A 27,963-nucleotide genomic window follows, 5' to 3' on the forward strand; every position below is an offset into this window, starting at 1 on the left:
ACTCCATCTGCTGGTCATAAGGATAACTGTGAAACCAACGTGGTGTCTCAAAGCCAAACTTCACACATTATACTCCTAACCCATGTAGAAATACTAGATTTACTGGTATGCCCACGAAGAAACCATCCATCACCACCCTTGGAATACGCAGCACTGCAGACATCACAAAGCTTCACCAAGGTTGATGGAAAAGACTAACACTGTTCCCCTCACTGACAGCACATCCAGGAGCCTGGGTACTCCGAAAACACAAGAGGGTCCTGGCTGCCGTACAGGCTGCACACTGTGCTGAGTGCCGAAGTGCAGAACATGGCTCACTTCCACAGTCCAGAGATTTTGCATGATCTCACCACAGCAGAACATTGCCAATCCTGCATTGAACAATTTAAGTCACACTGAATCTCAACAGAGTGTCACCAAAACTTCCAAGAACGTCAGAAGCAACATCTTTCTTTTGGAAAGAAGTCATTCACTCAAGATGTCAAGCTGCCCATTCTGCAAGGAAAACTGACTGTATTCTGTAAAAGTCACACAAAGCAATGGCTAATATGTTGTTTGGATCCACAGTTAAGAAAACAAAGCAAAAAAAAAAATCGATCCATCTGACTGGCACTGAAAATTAATACCTTAATGCTGACCTTTTAATCATTTTAATACCATAAGGTTTGTTACTTCTTTTCTAATTAAAGAGATTAAACCAAATGTGCTTCTCAGGGTCTAGTGTAAGGTCATGATTGGAACAACGGCTAGAAGATGCACTGAACTAACACTTCTGAGAACCACTTAATTTGGGAGGTGAGGGAGAAGAGAGAGTGTGGTGTTCTTAGGAGAGCGGTAGCCTGAATTTGGATTAAAAAAATAAACCCTCTGCTGCAGCAGAGGTTTATCCCGGCTGCCAATGTGAGGGTTTTGCCTGGCAGTAGGGAAACTCCCGGTTAGTGTTTGGGACAGGGGTGCCACACATAACCATGCTTAGAATAGTGTGGGTTAAGAAACATACTCATCTTTTGTTTTACTTTTGCAGCACACTCATACGGCTACATAGAGAGGCAAAAGATTGAAAGGAATATTTAAAAAATGCCTTTCTTTTCAGGACCAAGGGGCTTTAAGACAACAGCTGCACCTTTCTTCTTCTCTTATTTAGATATTCTTAGTGGCAACGAAGGTGTTTAACGTCATGATGGAATCTGGTTTCCTGTCTCAGACATGCCACATATAACCAATGTTTTCATTCACATGCGTTTGCCTCTCACATGGAAGAGTACTTTTGGGGCCCTTTTAAGATAAGGATAATATAGAGGGCTGGTATAGCAAGATACGTGGTTCCAATCATCTCACAAAAACCCCTGGAGGTCCTTTTAAAAAGAAGTAGTTGGTCTTTCGCTTGCTGTACCAGATGGAGTCTGAACTGATCCTCCACAGGTTCATTTTTGATAGACGGTAACGTAACACTATACCCTTTTCCACTGCACTCCTGTCTCCTTCAGGGAACAGGATCGACCATGTCTCCAGCAGACCACACACAGGGCCAAATGCATTCAATCAAACTGCCATCTCTAAGGTCCTAAAGCATCATGGGACGTAGCAAATGGTGAAGAGATTGCAGCAAGAAAGCATGGTGTAGTAGGTCAAACATTGCAACTCCGCTCTGGGCATCTGCCTCTGTCACAAGCAATTTTCACAAGTGCCATTTGAGTCATATTTTTGTTGACCAATATGAGGCACATACATCACTGCCGTGAGTTGCAGGAGCACACAGCTAATCAACGTGAATGCTATTTTACACTTAGATAATGTCTTAACATATAAAACGAGGAAGGCTTTAGCAAGCCAGAGCCTACAAACCTCAAGTTCACAGTCAGCAGATTCTTCCAGTCTTACTCTCTTCATGCCTCTCAGCCTCATGTTTAAAACAAGGACAACACATCTTTATCTCAGAGAGGCACTGTGAAAATTAACGAATCCTAAGTGTATGCCTACTCCAGTGATGACTGCCACAGAAAAGACCATTTGGAAGAGACCAGCTGAGTGAAACGTATTACTACATACATTCAAGGCCCACAGCTACAAACTGAACAACAAAAATAGAACAAAATGTTGACTACATGCTCTTTCAGAGGGCACTGTTCATACTCTATGCTGAATAAAGCAAAGTCCCTGTGGAAGGAATAGCATATGGCCATGTATGTACTATTACCAAATAATTATACTGCCTTACCCACTGCTGCCAAGTAAAGGTTAAAATTTAACAAGTCTGACATTTCCTTTTAAATTCTTGGCTTTGCAATAAAAATGTTTAGATGGAAACTTCAGTTTTTAAAGATATAAGTTCCACCCCCATCAGGAATGCAATCAAATGCTAACCACCACATGATCCATAAGCAGGGTTGAGACCTTTTGCCTCAACACTAGAGCTGTCTATTGGCTGAAATGGTTATTACTCTGCATATTGGCTTGAGGGAGAGAAAGATAATACTGGACATACGAAGCTTTTGACACCCGAGAAACAAAGAAAGATGGTTTTGATTGTCCTCTCAGAAGGGGACTGATATTTTTGACACTTTAAAGAAACTGCAGTTGATAGTACTGGGAAATTAAGTCCCCCTTACTTTCCTCTGTCTCTTGGACAAGATAGGAGAAAGGAAGCAAAGTTTTTTCTTTTATTTCTTCCCCCACCACTAGACAAGCCTTGATGGCAAATGCCTTTTTTTATTCCACCTGAATATCTGCCATTACGCCCTATACTAGTAAGCTAGTACATTAAAATTTTAGGCTTTCCCAAACCTGACATTTAAGAGCACAAAATTAGCTTCAGAATCATCCAGTCCCTGGAGATGAATACAATACATTGGGCAGATTTGCAGGTTCTCTGCACAATCTGGGCAATAATTCATTTGCTTTACACCTGATCCAAACTGAAAGTATTTTAAAAACAAAATTAGAATAGTCATGCAGCAAATTGTCTCTCACAAATATTCTGCATGAGTGCAAGTGGTATTCTGAACATGATCTTAATCCTAGTCACCAGCTCCTTTCCATAATCATAAGCAGTAAATGACAGATGATATTAAACAAAGATTTCACAGTGTAACTAAAGGAGAATTAGGAAGTGGTCCTCTAAAATCAGGAGAAAAGAGGAAGTTTATTACATCCTGTTCCCTCTCATATATAGCCCTATTACAGTGATAGGCAGGTAGCAAACTCACTGATGGAAGGACAAGCATTGCTTGTGCCAAAAAATAGCTGGTGTTCTAGTTAAATTAAAAAATAAGCAATTTGCATGTTATGGAAGGTTTTACAAGTTTCTATAGTAACTGCTACCATGTCTAAGAATATAAAATGCAACAAGCTGGAGTTTCCATAGAAACGACACAAGCAGTTTGATTAATACGCAGACATACTGATACAAATGGGAATGTTTAATTTCAGTTTATAAAGAAAACCCTAGTAAACGGAATACTATGAACTTGGGCAGGGTATCCTAATAAGAACTATTCTCATAAGCTGGTGATCTGCAAGCCATGCACAATATAAACCAAGAAGCATTTGGTGTATTTACCATATTAGATTCAAAGTATAGGGAAGGTACTATTTAGTTTCAGGGAAGACTGTGATGTATCCTATCCAACACATTCTAATTGATTTAGGAATTTAAACCTACAAACAGCACTTAGAGACAAGACATTTTCATCTGGTTTAGAACTAAATGTACCAGGCAAAATGAAAGGATGTAATGCGATCGTTGTAACAAAACACTGATTGCTTAGAAAGTTAAATTACTGCGTAAAAATTGCACAGAAACTTTCTACATGCACTGCAGAGTGGTAGTGAGGAACCATGGGGCAACTCCGATGTTTGAGTGCCCATGGAGCAGCAGCCCAGTCACGCTGCAGAAGCCATTAATCACCCAAGAATTTAGAATGCACTACCAAGACATAACGAACGAGGGAAACGGGCAGGTACAACTCACCATATTTGGCACACTGGTGACGGGAGTACTCTTGATGTCAGCAGGGAAGGGAGACAAACTATTCGCCATGCCTGGCTTGTTTGGTAACTGAGGATTCACTCCTGTAGCTCCCATCTGCTGCCCTCCAGTTTGACTGAAAGGCTGCCCAAAGGGACTAGTGTTACCTGTCATTCCCATCTGGAAAAGAATGAACAAAATTATTATAATTTCCTTGATTCCGAAGGAACATTAAAAAAAAAGAAAACATGTCAAATATCCATCTTTGCATTCACAGAGGCAAAATTCCAGTTTAAGTTGCTCAATATTAAATTCTCAATTTTACAGCTTTAATCAAATTTAAATTAAGTTTTAAAAAAATATTTTACAAATTTACACAGCGCTGTCTGATGTCTTGTGATTCAACTTACAAACGTGTTGTGAAATGCAAAAGAGAAAACAAGATTATCCTTCCCTATCTGCATTGACAGAAATTACTTTTTCCAACACTGCAAGAACTTTTGAAAACCAGACAAACCTCAAATCCTGTAGTACTTTGTGCATTCTGTGCACAAAGCATGACGTTGTACATAGACTGGATGGGAAGGGAAAGGAGATATAGAGAGGCATCTAGCAAATGCTTATCTAATTTTGTTTTGGTACTTGAGGAAAAATGTCTGAACAAAAGGACATCCATCTAAGGCTGACATCCTTGACAAATTACACCCCCAAAACTCCTTAAGAATAGCAAGCAGAAATGCGACTCCCCCTGAACGAGTAAAGAGAACACTGTCCATCCAAAGAGCCATTTCGCCTGAAGAACAGTCTCCCAAGAGAAGTGGAAAATCTCAATTGAGTCAGTTAGTATTACACTGGACAAAAAGTCCTGAAAAGACATTTTAGCAGGAATTTATTTCTTTGAAAGAGGATGACTAAGACTAGGACCTCTGCACACTCCCACAAATAAAGAGGAAACAAAAATCAACATATCATGTTTGTGCTCCCCCTGTCCTGCACTGGGAGGATATCTACATGACTTTATCACCCATCAGAATGTCTTAAATATAAACCCAACCATACTAAATCCTATTTCCCCCTTCCTTTGACCTCTCCAGCCCCTCCTTACACAACACACTAGTTTTCCATGGTCCTGGTCTTTTCACTTCCCTTACCAGCAGGGATTCAGGAGGACTATTCCCATGGCTGGAAGAGGGACCACGCACATCAGCTTATCAGTGTAACAGCCTCGTAATAAGGAACTGCTCAATGGTTGCTTTTTCATGCTTACAGGAATTGGACTGAAGGACCAGTTGATGAAGCACTGGTTAAGAGCAGTAAATTATGTCGGGGCAGAGTCCAATAAACACACAGTTTAACTGTGCCTTGTCCTCTTTGTCAGTGTACTTTGTACACTTGGGCTTCAGACAGCTGGCCCAGCCGCACCTGAAGTAGCTTTACGTTAGGAAATACTCCCTTAACCTGCATCCTGCAGAGGGACTGTTGCCAGATTCAGGCCTTTTTCCACTGTACAAAACGCTGAATCTTTACAGAATAATCTGACCCACTACACACACATTAAAAAAAAGCTGTCACTTGGCAGTGTAAGAGTTATCACATATGTGCTGTGTTCCACAGTAAAGTTGAATAAATCAAATAGCATATAAGCAATGAGGGTTTTTTTTAGTCCTAAGAGCATCAAAAGCTTAGTAATAAAGAGTGCTTTTAAAGAAAGGTGGTATTGGCTATTATCACATTGCACAAATACAAATAATTTCATTTTCTGCATTTCTGCATTTGTTTTGTAGGATTATGTTCAAAGAAAATTTTTTAGAAGTTATTATTTATTACAGCATGGATTTTATTTTGGCAGCTTTTCTATGAAGATTTAATAGTGAAGCATTTAATAAACTTACCCACTCAACCCACTATTTCAGACAAGGTATGAGAAAGGGTCATCTGATATCTACAGCTATTCATTAATACTGTGACAGTCTATCAGATTAACAGTGAAGAAAATTTCTGAAACTAAAAGTGAGATTCTGAGAGAGCGGCTTATGACCTACTACTTTAACCTTTCAGGGGCCAGAAATAGGAACATTAGCTGTTTGGCTGTTACTCGGTTTCCCCTTGTGTCTAAATCCCCAACTACAAACTTTGTTTGTCTGCAGGAGGACTTGGCCCTTCTAGTCTTCTCTGGAGTTGCTTGCAGGTTTGGTAGGTGGTTTTGGGTTTTTTTTAGATTGTATAATAGACTCTTCTGGCGACCAGTGCTATACTACCACTTCCTACAGGCCCTACAGTCACCGCCACCACTGTGAAAGCACAATGGTGAACCCAAACTGGGAGAGAGAAACAGAAATGCTGCATACACATGAACCTATTTCCAGTATTTCCACAGCCCTACTCGGGCCACACCAGCCTGCAGGAGACAGCGCAAGCCAAGTCCTCCTTAGACCTCGCAGCTTAAGGACGAAGCATATTCACCCACGGGTGAGGAGATGAAAAAGATTCAGTGCAGACAACAAAGTTGCCCAACACGGATGTGCTGAGCTTGCGCAGCATAACGTTATAAGCCTCTGGCAAAATCTTAAACACAGATGAATTTTGAAAACGCAGAAGAGAGAATTTCTTTAGGCAGTGAGAACTCTAAGCACATTTTACACCAAATGTAAGTTCTTGCTCCAAAAGAAACAGAGAGCTGTTCATCCCATTTCATTATCAGGAAAGATTAACTTCTTTAATAAAAGGGAAAATGTTTAAAAATAGAGTTTTAGAAAAAACATTACAAATATTTCAGTCTCAAAAGAAAGAGAACAGACAATTTCGTTTTAAGTATGTTAAAACGCTAAACCACTAGAACTTCCCCAAATCACCAAGGAACTGCAATCCTAACATGGTAAACCACATGGTTGGTTTATCATATTTTAATATTTCCTTTTCAATAGATCTTGTTATTAAACATATCACAACTCAGAACAATAACAAAGCAACCTTTCAGGTCTTCCAAACTAAGTACTTAATATGATGAGGATAACTCTTCCTTTTCTAGGTGGTCATTAACTAATAGATACTTGATTGAAATTTTAAGAAATGCCTTGCTTGTTCTTTGAAATCAAGCTGGAAGCAGAGCAGCTTCCCTTTGAAACCTTGTATTTTTTTAAATGTGCTTTCTGCCACATGGTATTTCAATGTTTAAAGCAGTGCTTCAGTACGTGAAAGGAACCTATGGCTGCAGAGTTACACCAGTCTACAACTTAAAAAAAAAAAAGGCAGATAGTTTGATAACATTGTAAAACATTAGACATGCCCTTTAACCTACACTTCAATTTTGTAAATTACTGCCACTGAAACAAACTGCCAATGACTTTTTTTTGTTTGAAGTCCATCTTTAAAAAAAATAAATAAAAAAAAAAGATCTAAAAAGGTGGAAAGACCTATTTTTCTTATGTGGCAATCCCTGAAGTTAAATATGGAGACAAAAATCAGGAGGGACCAAGAGAAGTTTATTGAAGATAATAGATGTTTGTAGTTTCAGAGGAGTTTTGCCTCATAGGAGCTAAATTTATCAACAGGACTGTGACTACCAGAGACTACAAGTGCACAACACAATGCAAGAACTGCTCTAACGAACTCTTATCTACTTATAATAGTTTTCAACCAAGGCTGGGACTGACGAGGAGTTTTAGTGGCAGAACAAGCTGCTGCCAAACAGCATCAAGATCAACGGCATTTTCAGAGCTGTTACTGGTAACCCGAGGAGCAGCTCGGCATTTATTCCAGCAGCAACCACCTCCAGCAAACAGAGTCAGGTAGGGAGTCCAGCAAAACCAACCACTGTCAGGTCCTCACCGGTGGGAAGGCAACAAATAGGAGGTGGAAGAAAAGGAAGAACCTGGCAGATCCCCTGCATTTCAGACGCTGAAAAGACATCCAAGTGCATAAAGCATTCGCTGACATTTCCTGGTTAATTATCTGAACACTGAGATCAGGGGACCTTCCGTAAAACTTGATCCAAACCACTGCTCATTGAAATCTCAAAAAACAACTGGCAAATATAATCAGATGATTGAGCATATACAGAGTAAAGATTTTACATTGCTTATTCATTCTGCAAACTGAAACCAGCAGCTCCAAAGCAAACGAGTCAGAAGGCTCAAACACTGCAGCTCCTGCCTCTGCCCCCAGGTTTTTTTTCCTGTGTGAAATGAGGGGGCAGGTTGGGGAAGGCAGATACTCGAAGACCTTTGTTTTTACATTCCTGAAACAGAACTCTGATCCTGAATTAGCTAGTTCAGGGGAAGACTACTAGGTAATTACAAATCATCAAAAAAGATAAACCAGCGTGAACACGGGAGTTAGCAGCCTGGTAAGAACGGTCATTTTGATGTGGGGCTCAGTGGGCCATCACAAAGACTTGTATTTTGCTTGAAGTTTGTTAAATTAACTTTCCTGAAAGCAACGAAAGCAAAAAGCAAACCAGTGCGAGTTGTTTCTTTTTCCACCTGCAACAAATGGGCACAGATGTGTATCAGGGCTACTCAAAGCTTCAACATACCAGCGTAGTAGCTGGTGCATTTCCACTACAACAAAAGCATAAAGCTTCTCTCCAAAAACCTGGGTTATGCTGCGGTTCACTCCCATTTTGTTCTAAGCTTAAGGATGTTCCCTCCCCAGTTCATTCAACTGTCTGTTCATCTCCTTTCTTCTCTACCTGATGCAACCACCGTTTTCTGCAGGCCACCTTCTCAGCACTCCTTCATCCCGGGGTGGCTCCTTTCATTCCACCTCATCCTCTGGCAAATCATGTTTTATGCTCATGTTTCCGTGTCACAATTTTGTGCAACTCTCGCTTCTTGCCGGTTCGTTGTGGTCACAACTGCAACAACTTCTGATGGAGTAAAGTAGACTTTTTCACAAGCAAGGTGTTTCCTACGCAGTGGTTCCATCAGTTGCAATAGGGTAGATGCAGGGATGCTATAAACCACCCCAGCACAGAACCGCAAGTCAAGGCTAGAAGTGCCAGAAGTAGTAACATGAATAATGCAGGACACGAGCTTAAACACATTATTTCTACTCTAAAACAGTTCTTCTCAGAAATATGATAATGCTACTCTCCTTTAATGGAAAAGATGCATTTAATTTAATAATTCTGCTATCCCAGAAAGACAAGCAGATTCTGTTCCCTTTTTAATCACTATGGCAACTCTCTAGATACTGGAAGCTATTACTGAGTGTGGATAGGAAATAGGGTATTTCACTACTCTCACAAGCCAAGGAATGTACAAAATTCCAAGCTGAAAAAAGGAAAACGTAAAACCTTTGTTAGCTGATTTGGACTATACAAGACATCTCACACAGCAATGAGCAGCAGCTGTGGGAAGTTCTTCTCTTTGGTTTTTGGTGTTTTGTTTTTTCTTCTTTTTAGTTATTTTCAGATCAGAACAGCAATTCAATTTCCTCTAGCTCCTGGAGTTTCAGAGATATTACAGATCAAGTCTGTGACCAAATCTATATATACCTCATCTGATGGTGCAACTCAGAGTTGATATGACAGAAATGAGAAGTTCACCGATGTAATTTAAAAGGACCGGACTGGGTCTTCACACTATGCCATTTGTTCTATTTTTAAAGCTTACTCTTTTCCTCTCTTCTTTATCACTGCTGACATACTACAGTACTGCTTCCTCTAGCTCACCATCAAGGAGCTACTCCCGCTTTGCACACAAAGTGTCTAGGCCGTAAATAAATCCTGTCCTTTCCTCCTACTCCAAGTTTTTATGAACTGTCCCTTCACCTCTACCACTACAGCCAGTTCTCTCATTCAAGCAGACTTACTTCATTACCATGCATTCCTGAGACTCCCAGGACATGCAACCGATACAACATGCTGCAAAAACCATTCACTGTTACAGGCAGATAATTTCCTATTCACAATCCCTTTTTTAGCTTCCCCTCCAATCCGCTGTCATAAACCACAGAGCTGTATACAGTTCTGGTCCTTGCTACCCATTTTCCTTTGGGAAACTCTGCTCTCCTCTGTTGCCCCAACCCACCTTTCACTCCAGGGTTTCTAAACTTAATAAAGTTCTGTCAGGATAAACTGAGTTCACTATCAATTTTCCTGCAAGAGAGAAAGCATCCTCATTTGCAGGCACGTGCCAAGGAGCAGCCCCTACTTCTGACAACACTCTTGGTTTTGTATTTGGCACCACTGCTGACTACATAAAGTTGATGATGTGTTTTGTTGTTTTTGTTTTGTGGTGGGTTTTTTTTTGTTTTCTTTTGTTTTTGGGTGTGTTGTTTTTTTGGTTGTTTTTTTTTTTTTTTTTTTAATTAGTTGGTCCAGACAGGTTAGTCCAGAAAAAAAAAACAATTTATTTTTAAGTTAAATGTTCATTTTTTTTAAACCCGACTGGACGTGTTCCTGTGCAACCTGCCCTAGGTGATCCTGCCTTGGCAGGGAGGTTAGACCAGATGATCTTCAGAGGTCACTTCCAACCCCTACCATTCTGTGATTTTCATTAAGTTTTGAAGCACTGACTATTCTGTACAGAAATGGAAGAAGGTTATCCTGGCCAAGTATTTAAAAACAAAACAATTGCTGCTAGATGTGGACTAGCCTGACAGCAGAAAAAAAAAAAAAAAAAAAAAAAAGGTTGATATGAGAATCAACTCAAAGCAGCATGGGTTCAGTGGAAAGTAAGCCCAGCTGAAGTAATCTGATTATGACCCAATCCTGTAAACTAAAAATAGTTATCGTTCATATTCAATTCAGTACCTATTAGATTTTTAACTAAAACAGAGTCCTAGAAAGAAAGGAAGCAAGCTAGACAAGCTTGGCTGGACTTTAAAAGCTGTGAATCTGCAAAGTGCTTGAACAACAAATCTGAGCTCTCAGTATGACAACAGGAGGTATGAAAAGAAGACTGGGTAAGTGCAAAGTGACATCTTTATGTGTTCGGCTTGATGTGAATGCTATTGTAATGACGACAATCATGCTGTATTAGTTCTTCATGAACAATACATTAAAATGACAGGATTCAGAGAGACCTCAAGAACTATTCAAAGGTCTAAAAAGCACGGCTACAACAGACAGTCTAATTGCAATCTAATAGCCTAATTTATTTCGTTTACCATATAATCTTATTAATTTGCTTATATTAAGGCAAGGACTGAAGTGATCCTAAAATACTGATTTGGGAACAGAAAGGCGGTAACACAAATATTTTCTATTTAGCAAAAACATATCAACAGGTAAGAGCTGAAGCTCTATAGCTTCAAAGCAAAAATTAGAAAAAAAAGGTAAGTGGCCAAATACCACTGCAATTCCTAAGATTAATCTAAATAGCATGTGCTTCTATTCATCAACAGGAATTAGTTCACAAAACATAAGGCCTGTAATCAGAGGTATCATCACTAACTTTGTATCACTAATTTTTATACGCTTAAGTCTTTACAAAATGGTACCTAATAACAGAGAATTAGAAGTTTTCTCCTGCTTGATACAGACAACACAGAAAGGTGAGAAGAAAAAGTTGTCTCAGGAAGCAAAAAATGATCTAAGACCTTGACCAAGCTGCCAAGTCCATTAACCAAACCCAGAGACAAGTATCAAAGTCCAGGAAAGCAAAGGTGCAGAACAGCAACCAAAAACTGCATCAAGCTGTTGTATCCTCCTCTGCACTGCAGAACTGTATTAGACTGAGCATGGTTAAGTGCAACTTCAGATGATTGCTCTTCTAACACCATGAGATCAGGGAGAGGACGGACTGCAGACAGAATTTTATTCATTCACTCAATCCAGCAGCAATTAAGTTGCCTCTTCAGAATGACACTGATTGCAGCATCACAAAACTAGCTACGTTGTTAGTTAGGTATCCTACAGAAACTGAGCTGAAGCAATGGTTGCTGTGACAATCAGCATCCCTTCTCCTCCCTCTTCCTCAAATCATTTTTTCCTCTAATAACTCTGGAAACCACTGGTCAATTAGACCCATTTTTGTTAAAAGTCTCGCAGATTATTCAATTCTTCAGATTGCCAACTAGAGAGATGGACAAGTAGATTACGACACTAAGATTAACATCTCCACGAAGAACAGGCACAAAGACCTCTGCCATTACCCACTGTGTTTAACCAGGGCTCTGAATGCACCAGCATTATTGCCAGTTTTGTCTTGTCAGCACCTCAGAAAGATTATCCAAGGACATGAGAGGCAGCAGAAAACACGATAGGAAATAGTTTAGAAGACCCTTAGGGAAGGGTGCCTCTATAGTAGCAGTGCGAGGATACACAGCCAATCTACTGGTTAAGCTACTCTCAGATCTGTTTTGGCAATAGAAAAATAGGAAGGTCAGAGCCTTTTTTCCCACCAAACTGTTCCCATAACCTGACAAAATAGTTCTAGAAGGAAGACACAAGGACAGCCTTTTAGTGAGCCACCACTACCCTTATATTATTCTAGACTTAGTTTACGGTACAAAAGCTAAAATCAATTTAAGTGTAAAGCCCAGATTAATAATCTAAATTATTTTAGAGAACACAACATGCATATCATAATTAAGGAAAGAAGAGATAGAGCAGAGGCATCCTAGACATGATCTGTTTTGGTAAAAGGCCAGAACTTCACAAACTAATGGTAATCTTGAAGAGTTGCACACGTGAGTGCTTGCCTTTTCAACAGTATAAATTGCTCTAATAAGACATATTTGTCACTCGTTACTGCTTTCTCCTAAATCCCTTGTATTTGCAAGGAAGGATGTTGCCGCTACTTCCTCCTGTTGTATCACTGAAACAACCCAGTGCGAAATAAAATGCTAAATGCTGAGGACACAATAACTAGTTCCACCTTTCAAAAGTTACCTATAAACTGTGATTCAGTTTTCCGAATGCCCGAGCTGTGACTCTAGGGTTATACCATAATCAATAGCCTTAGGTTGACACAGCAACTGTGCATAAATAATCCAACTCTTCTAGAGCCATTGCTACTCAGCATCTCACATGCTTCATCCAAAATCCCCTATTACATCACCAATATGTCAGGGACACTTTTCTTCTCTCTCTCTTTTTAATTATTATTTTTTAAAAAGCGCATGCTGGCACAAAATGGAAATTCTGCACTTCTCACTACAACCCACAGATTCAAGAAGTACCCTTTGGGTTTGGCATGAACAGGATGATTGGGTATACAGAAATGGAATACTGCTCCTGCCTCCAAGCTATCACTGTCTTAAGTCACTACAGGACAGGGATGATTCAGAACTACTTCTGTACTTGCTGCCATCGAGCCATGCACCCTTTACTTTCCTCTTTTTCGGGCCTCACCAAAACCAGTTACTTCATACTCCATTATTGGACTAAGCCTTCAAATCCCTGTCATCAAGTTACTACACCTACTTCAAATCTGGGCTTTCAACATGCAACTTGGTTAAAAAGCTCAGCATTCTGTCCCCCTTCTCTCTTCCCTTCCATTGAAGGGTTTCTGCTACCAAGAAGCATGTCACCTTGCTTGGCTTAAATAACTTTTACTTTCTTCCTTTTGATCTTTCTTATCTTTCTCTCAAGAGAAGGAAGTCAAGCAAGTCAGGCACCTCAGATGTTCAGGAGTTATCATTTTAAACTATATAAAGTACTGTGAATGCAAGAGTAGATCTGCTCCTAGCAATGGAGGAACATCAGAAATTCAGACCGATAAACAATTCAGCTGCTTTTAATATTGTTAGTAAGCAACAGTGGAAGAGGACAGAACAGCTTTCGAAAGGCTTATTTCTGCTTTCCAGAGTGGTAACTCCATGAGAGACCGAGACCTATGCTTTGCCATCTGCACCGCTTCACCATCGGTTCCCAGAGGAATTCAACACACACAAGTTCCAGAGCTACTATGATCTGGCATCAACCACCTGGAGTTAATCCCTCCTCACTCCCTGTGTGCTACTGCCATGACTCTGATCAGCCGCTTTGCCTGCACGCTCAGTGCAAAAGAGCGGCTTTCCAGCCAGGCACACGCCGAGGACTTCGCACTTTGGACCCTTATCTCCCTCTGGTATGAAATACAAACCTCTAACATGAAGCAAGGTCCACCTAACCGATTAAGGCTCTCGGAAAAGTGTAAAAGATAGGTCCATTAGGAATTTATGTTCATTTGTGAAGTGGGAAAGACAGGCTTTCTTTACTACATTGGCATCATCTTGTATCTGTTTACTGACAAAAAAAAAAAGTCTCTCCTAATTACTCTTTCATCCTATAGTAACGTGTTCCAAAAGAAAGTCACCATGGTGCTTGATCATATACGCCAGAGGGACAGATGGAGAAGGATGGAAAAGATTAATCATTTTATGGCAGAAAGCCAGTGGCGTTACCAAAAAAAAAAAAAGTTAATTCAGTTTCAGTGCAAGAATGGTGGCAAATCTATTATCTCAGCTGAGGTGAGAGCTTTTCACCTAACCCAATCTGCAGATTTGGCAGTTTGACAAAAATACTAATTTTAAAACATTCACTTTTAAAGCCAGTAAGTAACAAGAATGCCTTAAAAAAAGTAACATTTCAAGAATCAGTTTTGAGAATTAAATAATGATCTGGCTAGCAGAATTCAGAGGAAGCCTATCTTGTGCTGAAGTCTCCACTCTCCCACCTCTTTAAGCTAACTGCTGTAACAAAAGCCTACCACAACAGATTCATGAAGCGTTTAGAGTGTCTTGCTCTTCAGTAGTCAACTACCTCAAAGGAAAATACTCAAATGTCCAGGAATAATTGTAATTTATTTCTTTCTTTACCAAATCTTTCATCCTGTAATAAAAGCTGAAGTAAAAAAAATTTTTTTTTTAAATCCCATTAAGAGGAAGCCAGGTGTTTTATTACCACTTGTAATAAGACTTGAAATTCTCTTCCAAGCATTTCACAGAGGTTGAAGACAAATGTAAGTATTCCAAGGCAACAAGACCACTTTAAAAATGTATAAACGTTTCCACATAATTACTGAAATAGAAGACACAGAATTCTGTGGGAAAACACTCTTTACAAATGACTGGATATATAGAGAACAAACTCTTTTAATACATTTAACTGGTAACTAACCTTTTCCAGGAAAATAAGTGTCATATGCTTGCACTGTATATATGCCTAAAGAAAGCAAATGTCTCCAAAATTCTACACAAGCCTGAATGCTAATACAACAGAACATACTACAGGAAGAATTGAAGTAATTTCTGCACTGAGCATTGCTGTTGTACTTACAAATAAAAAATAAAGTTTTTTACACATTACACTTTGTAATGAGTGTAACCTCTGCAAATAAAAACTTCAAAGCTCTAATGGATAATTAGCCACAATTGATCAATGTATTCCAATTGCTTCAAGAGCTTTTGAGTGCCAAGCAGAAGTAGTGGCTTTCTTCAGATAAACAAGAGCTATTCTTACTATGTAAGAATAGAAAGTTAACCAGAACCACAAAATTAACTGAAGAGGTTTCAAAAGTTTGTTTCATCAAGAAAATCGAGTTTGGACACAAACAGTAATCCAACAACACTTAAAAAGATGATTTTGAGAGACTGAAATTCAGTTAAGATACATCTCTACAGATACTTGCTTGTATATTCACAGGCCAAAATCTTTTTGACTTACTTCCAGAAGAAGCATCAGCGTGTACTAAAACACATTTCTGGTCACATCAAACCAGAATTTTCTAACACAGGATCTCAACTCAAAATACCCCTGTCCTCCCCTAATTCCTATACTTCATTATCATTAAGCTAAATGCAGGTTTCTAAACCAACAGCAAATCTCAACACAAAGCCCATGCTTATTCCTTTATTTTGTGTATTGTAGATATTAGTCTTATGTGTCTGCGGCACCTCAGCAGTTCTGAAGTTCTTACAGTTGGCTGGAGACAGCCAAGTAAAAGGGAGCATGTCATGCTCCAAAAATTTAGTATTAAGGAATAAACTGTTTTGCTAAGAAAAACAGTAGCACTATTTAAGAGATTCTTTCCCATTTATCTCCCAGAACTGACCAAAGATACATTATCAGGCAGTCTGTGTGATATGATACTCCATAGGGGTGGGGGAAAAGGCAATAGTAGCTCTACAGAGTAACGGGAACAGAAAAGGTGTCTCAAAAATATAATGAAAAGAGGTATTCTCTTTCCTTTCTTTACAGTATGTACACTCCTTGACAGACATGAATTCTAAAGGAAAAGTAGGCACACTGAAGGGAGAGACTGTGCTTCTAAAAGAAGTAATTATTCTATTTCAATCCAGAAGGGAGGGTGGGGGAAGAAAATCAAATAGACAAGAAACAAAATTTACACTACAGGTTACACTAAATACATTAGAAGAAAAAACTCAAAACAACCACTTAGCCCAAATATCATAGCCTGAAATTAACAGTAACTAAGGAGAAACATAACTATGAATAATTTACACTGTTTAAATAGTTTTAAAATAACTCTAAGAGCCAAATACATTTATTTTGAAATACCATACTGACTTCAAGAGCTACCTTGAAAACTCCAGTCTTTCTGTAGAAACATGCTCTCCTTGAAGATTTAACAGTTCCTGTGAAGCTATCGAGCGTCTTCTCCACAGGTTTTTAAACAAGGTAAGATCTGATGGTCATCTTTAAACACATGCTTAAAACTGCACAGTGTGAACAAACTGGGCCTGTGCAGACACGCTTCTCACTAAGAGTGGCCTGCACACAGTACTATCCAGAAACGTATTTTAACCCAAGATGCCCAATATCAGACTAAGGAAGCAAACACAGGTTATTCTAAGAGTGAAATCCCATCTTCAATTCATGGTGTTTCAACACTTTTCCATTTCCAGGATACAAAGATCCTCCCATCATAAAGACAGTTACTTTAGTCAACTTGCCAAAAGTTTCCAAGGGGACTTGTTTTTTGTTTGTTTGTTTTAATCTCCTTAAAAAAAAAAAAAGAATACCATACAGATAGGACAGTGTTACACTGCAGTCACTCTGAAAATACAAAAGCTTTCTACCCCAAAAGAGCAGCATCTCTCAGAGACTGCTAAATAGCCTATTTACTACTTTCTTGTAAAAGATGGGTTTCATAGATGGGTCCTTTTGGCCAGGATGTGCCTGTATTTAATGTGCTGTATTTTCATTACGACCCTTTCTAAGACAAAGGCACTACTGGCACAGTATGCTTCTTATTTGCCAAAGCTAAAGCAGATTCATACATACACATACCAAAGAATATGACTATCACTTTGGGGCTTGAGCACCTTCAGAACATGTAAGTGCTACTTCGAGGTAGTTTTTGTAGCATCAGGTCAAAAATCATCTCAAGTTCTCATTCATCTACATCTCAATTCTAGAAATCTGGCCTTAAAATTAAAGGCATTGCTTGGATTACCTACAAACCGTTAAAACACCAACGATACGCTTAGTATCTTACTTCCCTCCACAGTCACAGCAATTTCTGGAGTAAATAGCCTTTACTGTAGCGGGAAGGAGGAGGAGGGTGGGGAGGAGAAATGAGCACGTGCCATTCAAAGCCGATGGACAAAGCTGCAGCAGTCAAACTGTCCACCGATGCCACACACAAGTGGACTTAGGCTTCCAAACAACACCCAGGTATTTCCTCTGAATATTCACAAGATGAAAGGAAAATGCTATTATATTTTGCCATTCCTTAGGTCAGCGCTGCAAAGTAAACTAGCAATCGTGTCAATAAGAATTCAGGATTTTTATTTTTTTTTTTGCGATGTGGGGGGAAAGTGTCTATTGAAACATCTTTTCTAGTTTAAAAGTTAATCTTTAAATAAAAGTAAAAAACAGCCTGCCTTCTACGAAGTAGACTTGGGCATGCCCTGTGTAGCCTTCTGTATTGAAATTTCAACCCCCTAGCAAAGTGAGGGGATTTCAAAATTCCAAAGTACAACTTTCAAACATAATGTTATTTTTGTCTGACAGTAGAAGGTGTCCCATTTGTACTTCAATAAAGTGTTTTTCACTTGTGAAAGCCACAGGAGAATCGCCTCCTCTCACTGCTTCTCCACTCCTGATCTGTTTCTTAGGTAGGTTAACACAGTGTATCATGCTACACCCAATTTTTGAAGTTTCTGGCATTGCCTTTTTTCTAAGAAAACAGACCAACAGCATTTAGTTTTCAGACCATAATACCAGCTGCTTTGACACGTTTCTGTATGTACTTCCAATTACAGGATTCACAATATAATCACAGCTCACTGTCAAGTAGAAATATTAAGTTTATCTTTCAAGGAAGGAGAAGTTTTGAGACCTGCTAAAAGGTCTTGTCAGAAGTGCTCCTGTGCAATATTATCTATATGCACTACTGGAGTCTACTAAGAAAATTACTACGACAAAGACATTCCTTTCTCACTGAAGTAACTAGGCATTGCATAACTTCTACACACCAACATTTAAGCTGGCAGGTTTTCCTCCCTCTCAACATCTGAGTCATTTTTAAACCTGTGTATTAAAAAAAACAAACTACAAACAGCCGCGGGAAGATATGTGAAAACAATCTAAAAACTAGAAGGAAATAACTTCAGTTACATCTGTTAGTAAGGACTGGGAAGTTCATTTTGTCATTTTAATAAACCTTCTGAAAGAACACTGGAAATCTTGCTTTTAATCTGTGGCTTCCAAAAGAACCAGTAGATCCATTAGTTTCACTTCCAAACCTTCTTTCAGATACATTACTTAGAAATAAACCCCATTCCAATGACAAAAATTGAAGAATTACAAGACTGTAACCAATATGATTTAGAGTTAGTGACAAAATCCTTAATGTTTGCATTGTGTTACCACACTAGAAGATAAAAGCACAATCCTGTTCTGAAAAGACACCACAAACATTTCATTTTTATCAGCTGGACGATAAGCCCATGCAAGTTAACAGAGACGGGCTTTTTAACTGCCTGAGTTGGAAGCAGAAGGAGGGGAAACCAAGTTGTGGTCTGCCTCCACGAAGGCTGACCGTTCTGTTTCTTGCAGCATTCACCTCATGGCACTAGGGCCAAACTGAATCTAAGCGCCTGCTTAAGCATAAGCAGGAAACAGGAGCCAAGTGACTATCGCTTCAAAGATCTTCAATGACATTGCACAACTGCAAATGGAATTTAACTCATGTACTAGAAATAGGAAACAACTCAATTTCAGGTGCCAGGAGTAATACTTGTGGTAAGTAAGCTTTTTAAGTCACCAAATCTCTTTGGTATACCACAGTAAACTCATTTGTTGAGTACCATTTTGCATGGTCCTGTTTCAAAACAAAACTGCATTACAGATACTTTAATTTTACCATGAGTCCATGAGTTTTGTTGTTATGTGTTTCTATATATTTATATCCTTCTTCTGTATTATTATGAAAGCACATATGTCTCTTCTCAGTAAAAACACTGTTTTGGTGATAAAAGTTATTCAACAGAGAACCAAGTGACTACGGTCAAGTCTGTAACATTATTAAGAGCCCTTTGAAACTGGGAAGAAGCATTATTTGCAGTATCATTTGGACCGGCTACTTGTGTTTGCCAGCGGCATGGTCTGCTCGGAGACAGTCAGCTTGGCAGTCTCGTAAGGACAACTTAAAAGGATGAGAAGCAAATTAACTGCAAGTCACGTTAAAACAATTCAGGCAGATTCAGACAGATTGAGAGTCACCAAAGAAACAAACAGCACCAGCAGTTTTCTAAAACACACAGAACTGCAAAGGAATGAGAACATCTTCAGCTGACTTAATTCACAATCAGCAAGCGTATCTAAATCTCATACTTAGCAATATCAGCCGGGTAATCTGTTTAAATAAATAGTTTGCTTCATTTTTTCTCACCACAAATTTTCCTTAGTACGGATTCCTCAAAACACGGAGTCAAGCAACATAACTATATATACAACTGAAGTCTTGTATCAGAATTCTTGCTCTTCAGAGTAGTTCACTCTCTTATTAAATTTACTCAAGATTAATACCCAACACCAAAACACCACTCAGTGAACAACCACAGGGTGCAAAACTATGAATGTGTTTGTCAAAAGCACATTTATTAGATATACACCCATCCTAGAAACAACAAATAACAGAATTCAGTCCTTTTACAAAGAGAGAGGGAAGGAGGGAGGGAGACAGACAACTGGTTATTCTCTTGGTAGACATAAAAAAAAAATGGTTTCACTGTTTTCTGAAGTTCACTTCTGGTAAGAGTTCCTCCTCCTCTTTAAAACTTCTCCTACTGCAACATGCACTGCTATACGGCTATTTTGATCAGAAGTTGAAAACACGCACTATTCAAATTAATTACGCCAATATACTTAAGAGAAAAGATTGCTCTGAATTCATATGCAGAAACCCAGCATATTAGGTTTATTTTTGCACATTAGTGCTATTTTGAACCTCTAAGATTTTGGTGCCAATCCTACTACTGGTAGCAACTTCCAGTTAAATATATAAATGCACAAGTAAGTAAAACTCATCACTTGTACACAGCACTTTGAACTCTGTATCTAAACTCATTGCTACCAGATCATCTCCTGAAATACTACACTGGAAGACAGATCAGCTTGTCTATCAGTTTTTCCCTGCCAGGCAGGTTCTAGCTTGCATCAACACAAATATTTTCCTTTAGAGTTTTCAAAACAAGGTTACTTAAAATCTACAATCTTGAAACGGCATTTTACAAAAAAACAATAATATTGTAATCCTCATAACTAGGTATGAAAATAAACAACGATTTCCTCCTGATCCCTTCATAGATTCAGACTAAGATCTGACCAAACAATTCCATCTTTTTCTGGGGCATACAGAGCCCAACAACATGTTTCATTAAATTGCTCTTCTCAGGAATAAAACGAAGCTTGAGGTAGGTTTACTAGTTCTATAGATAAAACCACTTTGAAAGGAACCCCCAGCAAGCTGCAGTTTCACTGCAGCTTAAAAGCAGTGGCTTCTGCAAATCATCAGCCACACACAGCTCCAGGATTTTTTTTCTATGTTTCTGCTGCTGGGTACCAGCATATCCTTATTTGAGTGATACAGCTCTGAAGTTACTGAAGGCGACTTCTTTTACAGAACTGTGTAAGGAGGCACTGCACCTTGGAAACACATGAAAAAGAAAACAGTCAAGAATCATACTGATCTCGATGGGACTTTACTACTACTTAAGGGGAAGAGCAAAAGTACCAACTAGGTGAGTCTCCACCCAAAACTCTGAATAGAGTGCAAAAAGGAAGGTTGATAACCATACAAAAGAAATGGGAACTTCCCAAAATTTTCTTCTGATTTTCCACAGGTTTTGATAGCAGTATTAGGACAAGGGGAATGCATCTGAGCAAGAGACTATATAACATCTGATCTACGGAAACACAACTTCAAGATCTAGCTGCCAGCCACAATAAACTATATGAAGGCTTCATCTCCCTCATTTGAAAAAGATGAACTCTCACAGCAACAGGAAAGTATTAGGCACAGAGCGTGCTCGCAATGAAGTGCTCATTTCTATGGAAGCAACAGACCATCTGCTTAGCTTTGCTACTGCTTCAAGTGTTCGACAACCAAGAATCTTAAAAAAACAACTTTAATTTAAAAAGATTTTCTAGATTGTTTGAATGCATTTTCTGGACTCTACAAAAAAATATGGCACCACACAACAGGAGAATTCTGCTACTACTAGAAATTACTGTGACAAGATGATCTGCTCCTCTACCCCACCAAATGATAATTGTTCAAAGAAGAATCCTTCTGCTCTTTTAAGCAGATTTCTTAAAGGACTTCAACCCACTCAAATGAAAACTATCCTTGTAGCGTCATTCAAGAAAACAGGGCCACAATGCCACAGTTACAAACAAAATTGTTACAGGAAGGAGTCTAGCAGTGAACAGAGCAGGGATATATACAGTAGCATAGAAGAGGCTTCCAGGAGATCTCAGAGAAGTCAAAAATCACAAAGCAGGAGCTCTAAATCATTCTGAATATGAAAACTGCACAGTCATGGGCAACTACGAACTCAAATCCTTGCCATAGTAATTTGGTGTATCTTTAATTCACAAAATCTTCTCAGGGACTACTCTACCCTCTATTTCCAAGAATATTCTAGACTATCAAGAACATGCTATTTACTCCCAAGAAAACATGACTATGACTTTAATAGCTATTGTTTCACTTGTACTGACAGGGTGCTTCTTCCAGAGGATCATATGAAATCTATGAAATCCTTTGCTCATGTCTCTATAGATTGAGGAAGTATTTTGCTTTAGTCTCTCCCTACCAAAGCAAAAAAAATTTGTCTTGATGTCAGCAGCTTATGGCCCTCTGACACTGAGAATCGGTTATTTTTCATTCCCTTTTAAATCGGTTAGGGATAAGATTTACTTGCCACCTTTGGCTTATGCAAGCACACACATCATGAGCTTGAGCTACCATGCTCATTTCCAGGGTACTTTTCGTTCTTTCAAGAGCTGCCCTAAAATGGCAAGTCCAGCTCAAAATTAACAATATTGGCTTATGATGCTCCAGACAAAATGAATCCCAGTTATTTCTGAGAGTAGATGAAGGGATCAGATTCTGGATTTTTTTTTTTCCCCCCCTTATTTTTCCTCTTAATAGAAAGAATGCTTATAAAAACATACCACAAGAAAGAAAAACAGAAAAAAGCAATGGACTTTCCTTGATTAGTCATTTACTAAAAAAGGATTAGAACAAACCATCAAGGAAGCAAGGTCTTGCCCAACAAAAGTGGTCCCAAACCATAAAGGGTCATGACTGCTACACAATGCATATGAACACACTGAATTGAGAAAAATGGGCATCTGAGCCATACTTGAATGAGATTAATCAGTGATGCACATCACTTATTTTAAGCAGAATAAGAAAATCTTGGTTTAAAAAGTTCTTTTAGATTTTTTTTTTTCTGCATTTGTATTTCACACCTCTTTCTTTCCCTTAGGATATACTGCTACAGTCACCACCTAGAGAATTTGCTTCCAGCCTTGACACACTTCTTCAGGTACAATGGCAGCTACATTTTAAGCCCTTTAGTCAAGTTAGGTACATTCACTATTAGGTAGATCAGTTGCCTCACCACTTCTGTTGCTGCTCTTCAAATCTTTTAAGCCATATATGTTAAGTGGTAGTCATCAGGGAACAGGAGGTGAAAAAACCCAACTAACCCACAAAGTCCTTCAGAAGGAATTTCAGTTTCAGAAGAACAAACTCACTGAAGTGTTTCTTTACTTTTCTTAAAAGTTGCCATCACAACCAGACCATCAATAAGAGAAAAAGTTAACACACAATCAGAGCTGGTAACCCTATTAGGACAATAAACTGGGGGACGGGAAGAGACTGGAAGTTGATGACAGTCCTCAAATGCCTACTAAGGAAAATGGCAAAAAAAGAGAATGCTGCCACTAGTCAGAAGAAAATTCAGGGAGCAATTGTTCCAAAATGAAAACTCAAAATATTTGTGTAAAACGTTCAGCTCACTTGCTCTCTTATGAAGAGAAAATTACGATCTAAGTAAAGCAAAACTTAAAAAAAACCCAACACAATGCTTTTAAGCTTCATCTTGTTCAACAAGAGATGGAGCCCGATTTTTTTAAGTTGGTCAAGTTTTGAAAACTGTTCTCTTAAGTGCTAGTGCCTTCATAGAAGCACCATTTTATCACTTACGCTCTGTCACGAAACAGTCCTACTTTTTCAGTTTCTCCAAACAACTTTGTGTGTAAGGACTTGAAAGCACTCATTTTGCTCTAATCTTTTGGAAATGCATCACCAGTGCTGAACACAGCACTGCATGAGGACAAACTAATGATGTATGTAATAGGGATACTTGCACTATCCTTATCCAACATATTCCTTGTTTAAATTAACGTTTACTTTACTTCTTGAACATATGCTAACTGAGAAAGTCCAGGTCGCCTCCCCAAGCTGGTGAATCCCACCTGCAGCTAGCACCAGGCTAGAACTGAAGTCCTTGAAAAATGGAATTTGAGAGTGCTGGCCTATTCCTTACCAGGGGTGGGTTTGTTTAAAATAAAGCAAGACATCACAGAACCTCGCCCAGCAGGTTCATACATACTCTATCAGATGAAGACCTCAGGCAAGTCCCTTTGCTTTGGGGTAATTCTACTTGACTTAGTTCACATAGAAAATTAGTAGTTTCACTACATAACTGTGTAGTGTCTAGGAAAAATCTACTCCTAAGAACACAGATATCCATAAGTTTATACAAATAAGCCAGATAATTAGAATTTGTCGTTCTTCCCACAAATCCTTAAAGAAAAACAAATGAAAGATAAGCCGATATTCTTTCTGTGCAGAGCTCTCTGCTCCACACAACAATTCAGCCAATTTGGAGGCTGGAGGCAGCTATACCACTTTCACATGCTATGACCTTCACTCAGACCACAAGCATCTCTTCCTTAAGCAAAGGGATCCCCTTCACTGCAGAGAGAATGCTTTTTATGTTTTTAAACATTTTATTTAAAAAAAAAAAATTAACTACACAGTAATCCACAATGTCATCAGCACTGCTTCAGAGAACATGACATACACTTTTATGTCGGGAAATGCAATTTTTTCCCATAATTCCTAACACATCAATGAATTAACATTTATGTGTTAATGAATTACAACAATAGTGACTAGTGATGTATGACTAGATAAAATATCAGAGATTAAAAAAAAAAGATTTTCTACATGATGGGTTTGCCATCAAAAATTTCAGGAAGGATCTGTACCAAAGCCACACAGACAAGAGACAAAGCACACTGCTATCCAACTGGAAGACAGGAGGAGCAGCAATTAAAACACTTCACTTTCCAGCTGTGGTCTTAGAGAAGAACTGAAAAACAATTACTATATCAACCAGGGACCACAGCAGTGCCCCAAGACAGAGGCAGATACTTCCAGGTGTATATATTCCCTGCCCTGATCTGCAGTGGCCACTGAACTTGCCTAGTCACTTGCCTAACCCTAACCCTTTCCCTTTCACAGAGTTTGTATTAGCTTGGCAGTGAAATTTGATGTTTTCAGATCAGTTCCTCCATATTTGAAAAACACTCACCACACAGCTGTTAACAGTGGTCCTTGACAAGAGGACCAATTACTACACCTCTCCCTTCAATCTACAAATATTTCTCTAACAGTTTTCACACTGCTTTAGAAGATGATGTTGTCTGGCAGCTAAATTGAGATCCTGCACAGAAGTAATAATCTGCTTCCTTTTCACAGGATTATGCTACTCCTTTCTAATTCACCCTGCTAAGATACTACCCGACTTTTAACTTCAAGGATGTGTTTTTCAACAAGCTCTTTCATTTCTGATTACATGAGAAACACTGTTTCAATTATCCTGCTTTCATGATATCACTGGTGACTGAAACAGATAAATACAGACTCAAGAAAGTGCACTCCTTAGTTCTGTTCCAGAAAAGAATCTACTACATTTTCTAAACACCTGTATGCAGAAAAAACAAGTGCAATGAAGAGAATACATTAAATCATATGTACATACTTTAGTCATTGCTCCTGTCTGTGCTGTGTTCAGTCCGGTGTGACCAGCCATCTGTGGAGATACTTGGGTTAAAGTCTCTGCCAGCACACTGCCTGCATTTCCCTGCATGGCAGGGGCAGAATATTGCATTACTGCTCCCCTTCCTCTTCCAGCTGCCACAAGAGATCCATTCATTACCTGCCCTTGTCCTTGTTGAGGCTGATTCATTAAACTGTGACCAGAATTACTGTTGAGAAGGCTCTGGTGTGTCTGACTGAAATTAGTATTCATACATATCCCAGGTCCAGTCTGTGATGTTGCAGGGCTGCTCGTCACCATCCCCACTTGTTTTTGTGCTTGAGAGTTCAGAGTTTGTGATGCAGGTGTGGTAGGTCCAGAGGTGCTGGCTGCTTGCTTTGCAAGGCCTGAAGCAGAAGAGTCTCCCTGGTTTAAAGGGCTCTTACCCATAGCACCCAGATTACCGATATTAGCACTGTTCGGCTGCCCTTGAACTTGACTACCAACTCCCTGCTGGACAGGGCTATTTGAGTTCACATTTCCAATTCCTGGGTTTAAGGAAGAGCCGCTGCCTCCCCTTAGAAGTTCGGAAAGTTGTTTGTGTTTGGAAGCTGCATCTGGAACAAGGTTCCCACTGCTGTTTAAAAGGCCCAACTCGCCATTGGGGATCAGCTCATCAGGAAGATCATTTTCCAAGTCAAACAAAGATCCAAAATCTACAAGTTAAAACAGAAACACAGGTGAGAAAAACATGACAAACAAGTAACTAACATATTCATCTACACTACTTTATGCTAGTCTTAATGACATGTATCTTTACCCAAGACTCAGTATCACCAGCAAGCGAGGGTCCCCGTGACATGAACTCTAGAGCCTTTCAGAAAGCACAGTCGTTGGTACATACTGTGCACATACAACCATACGGGGTAGAGCACTGGCCAATAAGTAGTTTTTTCGCAAGACTTTTGACAAAACGTTGTACCAAGCTTAAGAAACTGAAGGTGGCACGAATACAATGTCCTAACTTAACTCCTAAATTTCTCTTGTTTTGGCTAAAAGAAGATGGCAGAAATACCAAGAGATTTTTTTTTTCCCTATTGATTTACTCTCCCAAAAGGGTGATTACATCACCTTCACCGACCTCCTATATAATCCCAAGCCACTGCATTTCACTCAGCAATTCTACCTCAACCTTGTAATTTATGTTTGCACATGGCCAAAGAGCATCTTCCAGCTAGGCTTGATCAAAAGACAACTACTTCTTCAGTAGTTCGATCCCAGTCTCACATATAAACACGTTCAATATCAGTTTCTTGTCATTGATTTGTACCATGATCCACTACCTCAGAAGTTCCCAAAAGGCACTCAGCATTTTCTCCTCACAATGCCTCCTGAATCAAGTCACTTCTCGATCCCTGAATGGCTCAAATAATTCAAATTTCTCTCTAAGTGCCCAGCCCTCATTTATCATGCCCAATATTGACAGAGGTAATCCACATACTCTCCAGATGAGCAAAATAAATCAAATAAAATCTACATTAAGCCACTTGAAGGAACTGCTCTGCCTGGCTAGAACATCCAGACTGACAAAAACTGGGGGTGGTGCTGGGGTTTGGATTTGGTTTTGTTTTTTTTTTTTGAAAAGGAGCAACTCAAGTTCACTAAAATATTTCATTGCACATCACAAGCAGCATCTGTGCAACAATGTTATTTTGGTTTGTAACTAAAAATAGAAAGTTACTTGACTGTATATAAGTACTTCCATGTAAAAATAAAAGTTATGTATTTGAAGACATAAGGACAAGTACATACAGCAGTAGTAATAAAGGCATAAGCAAACTAGCCCCAATTCATCAGAGTAGCTGTTCAAACATGCAGCGCACGTCAGAAAAGTTTTCCAGTCCAAGCATGTGATCCAAAACAACCACTTTTTACTGTAACATAACAGAAATGTGTGAAACACGTAATTCAACCCCCAAGTCAGCCCTGAAAAACCCTAGTCCCTCACAGTGAGCAACAGACAAACCAAATTTTTTCCAGCTTAGAGCAAACAAAAGTTCTTTTCTAAAGAAGGGCATCCCAAAAGCTTCATTGTTTTAAAAGTTTAATTTGCTCTTCAACCACAAAGAGTAGGTGCAAGACACAGGCTGCAAAAGTAACATTAAGATCATTCAGCAAGTGACAGCCTGGACCACACTAAATGCATTGAAGAGAAACAACAAAAACCAAATACCACCTAACCTGTATCACAAAGCTAGCATGCATTGCCAGCACATCGCAGTACACTTAAATACCATGCATGTCATCAGCATTCGAATTTTCAATTCAACCTAACTGAAGAAAAATGAATAAAAAATTTCAGATGTGTTGCAATGACCAGTGAATTACATAAGCAGTCACAGTAGACACACACAAAAATGTTAAATTCTGCCTGATTTGAGGCACGCACAGCAGCATGTCCTTTAGGGACCTACATCCTGCCATCATTACCTACTGAAGTCAATAAGCTCTGAAGAATCCTTCCAGGCTTGCAT

General features: G+C 39.1%; 1 protein-coding gene across 1 annotated transcript; it reads right to left on the reverse strand.

Annotated features, from left to right (window-relative positions):
- Positions 1 to 3,970: 3,970 nt before the first annotated feature.
- LOC104626732 (CREB-binding protein-like) lies at positions 3,971 to 27,963 on the reverse strand (the record flags this gene model as incomplete). The annotated part of the gene is made up of 3 exons (XM_010294737.1): positions 27,924 to 27,963; positions 25,433 to 26,145; positions 3,971 to 4,147 (listed from the first exon to the last, which is right to left on the reverse strand). Coding segments are annotated over exons 1-3 (930 nt in total), but the record flags the coding sequence as incomplete, so codon positions are not given.

This window comes from Phaethon lepturus, unplaced genomic scaffold, assembly GCF_000687285.1.
Source record: "Phaethon lepturus isolate BGI_N335 unplaced genomic scaffold, ASM68728v1 scaffold5759, whole genome shotgun sequence".
Lineage (NCBI taxonomy): Eukaryota > Metazoa > Chordata > Aves > Phaethontiformes > Phaethontidae > Phaethon > Phaethon lepturus.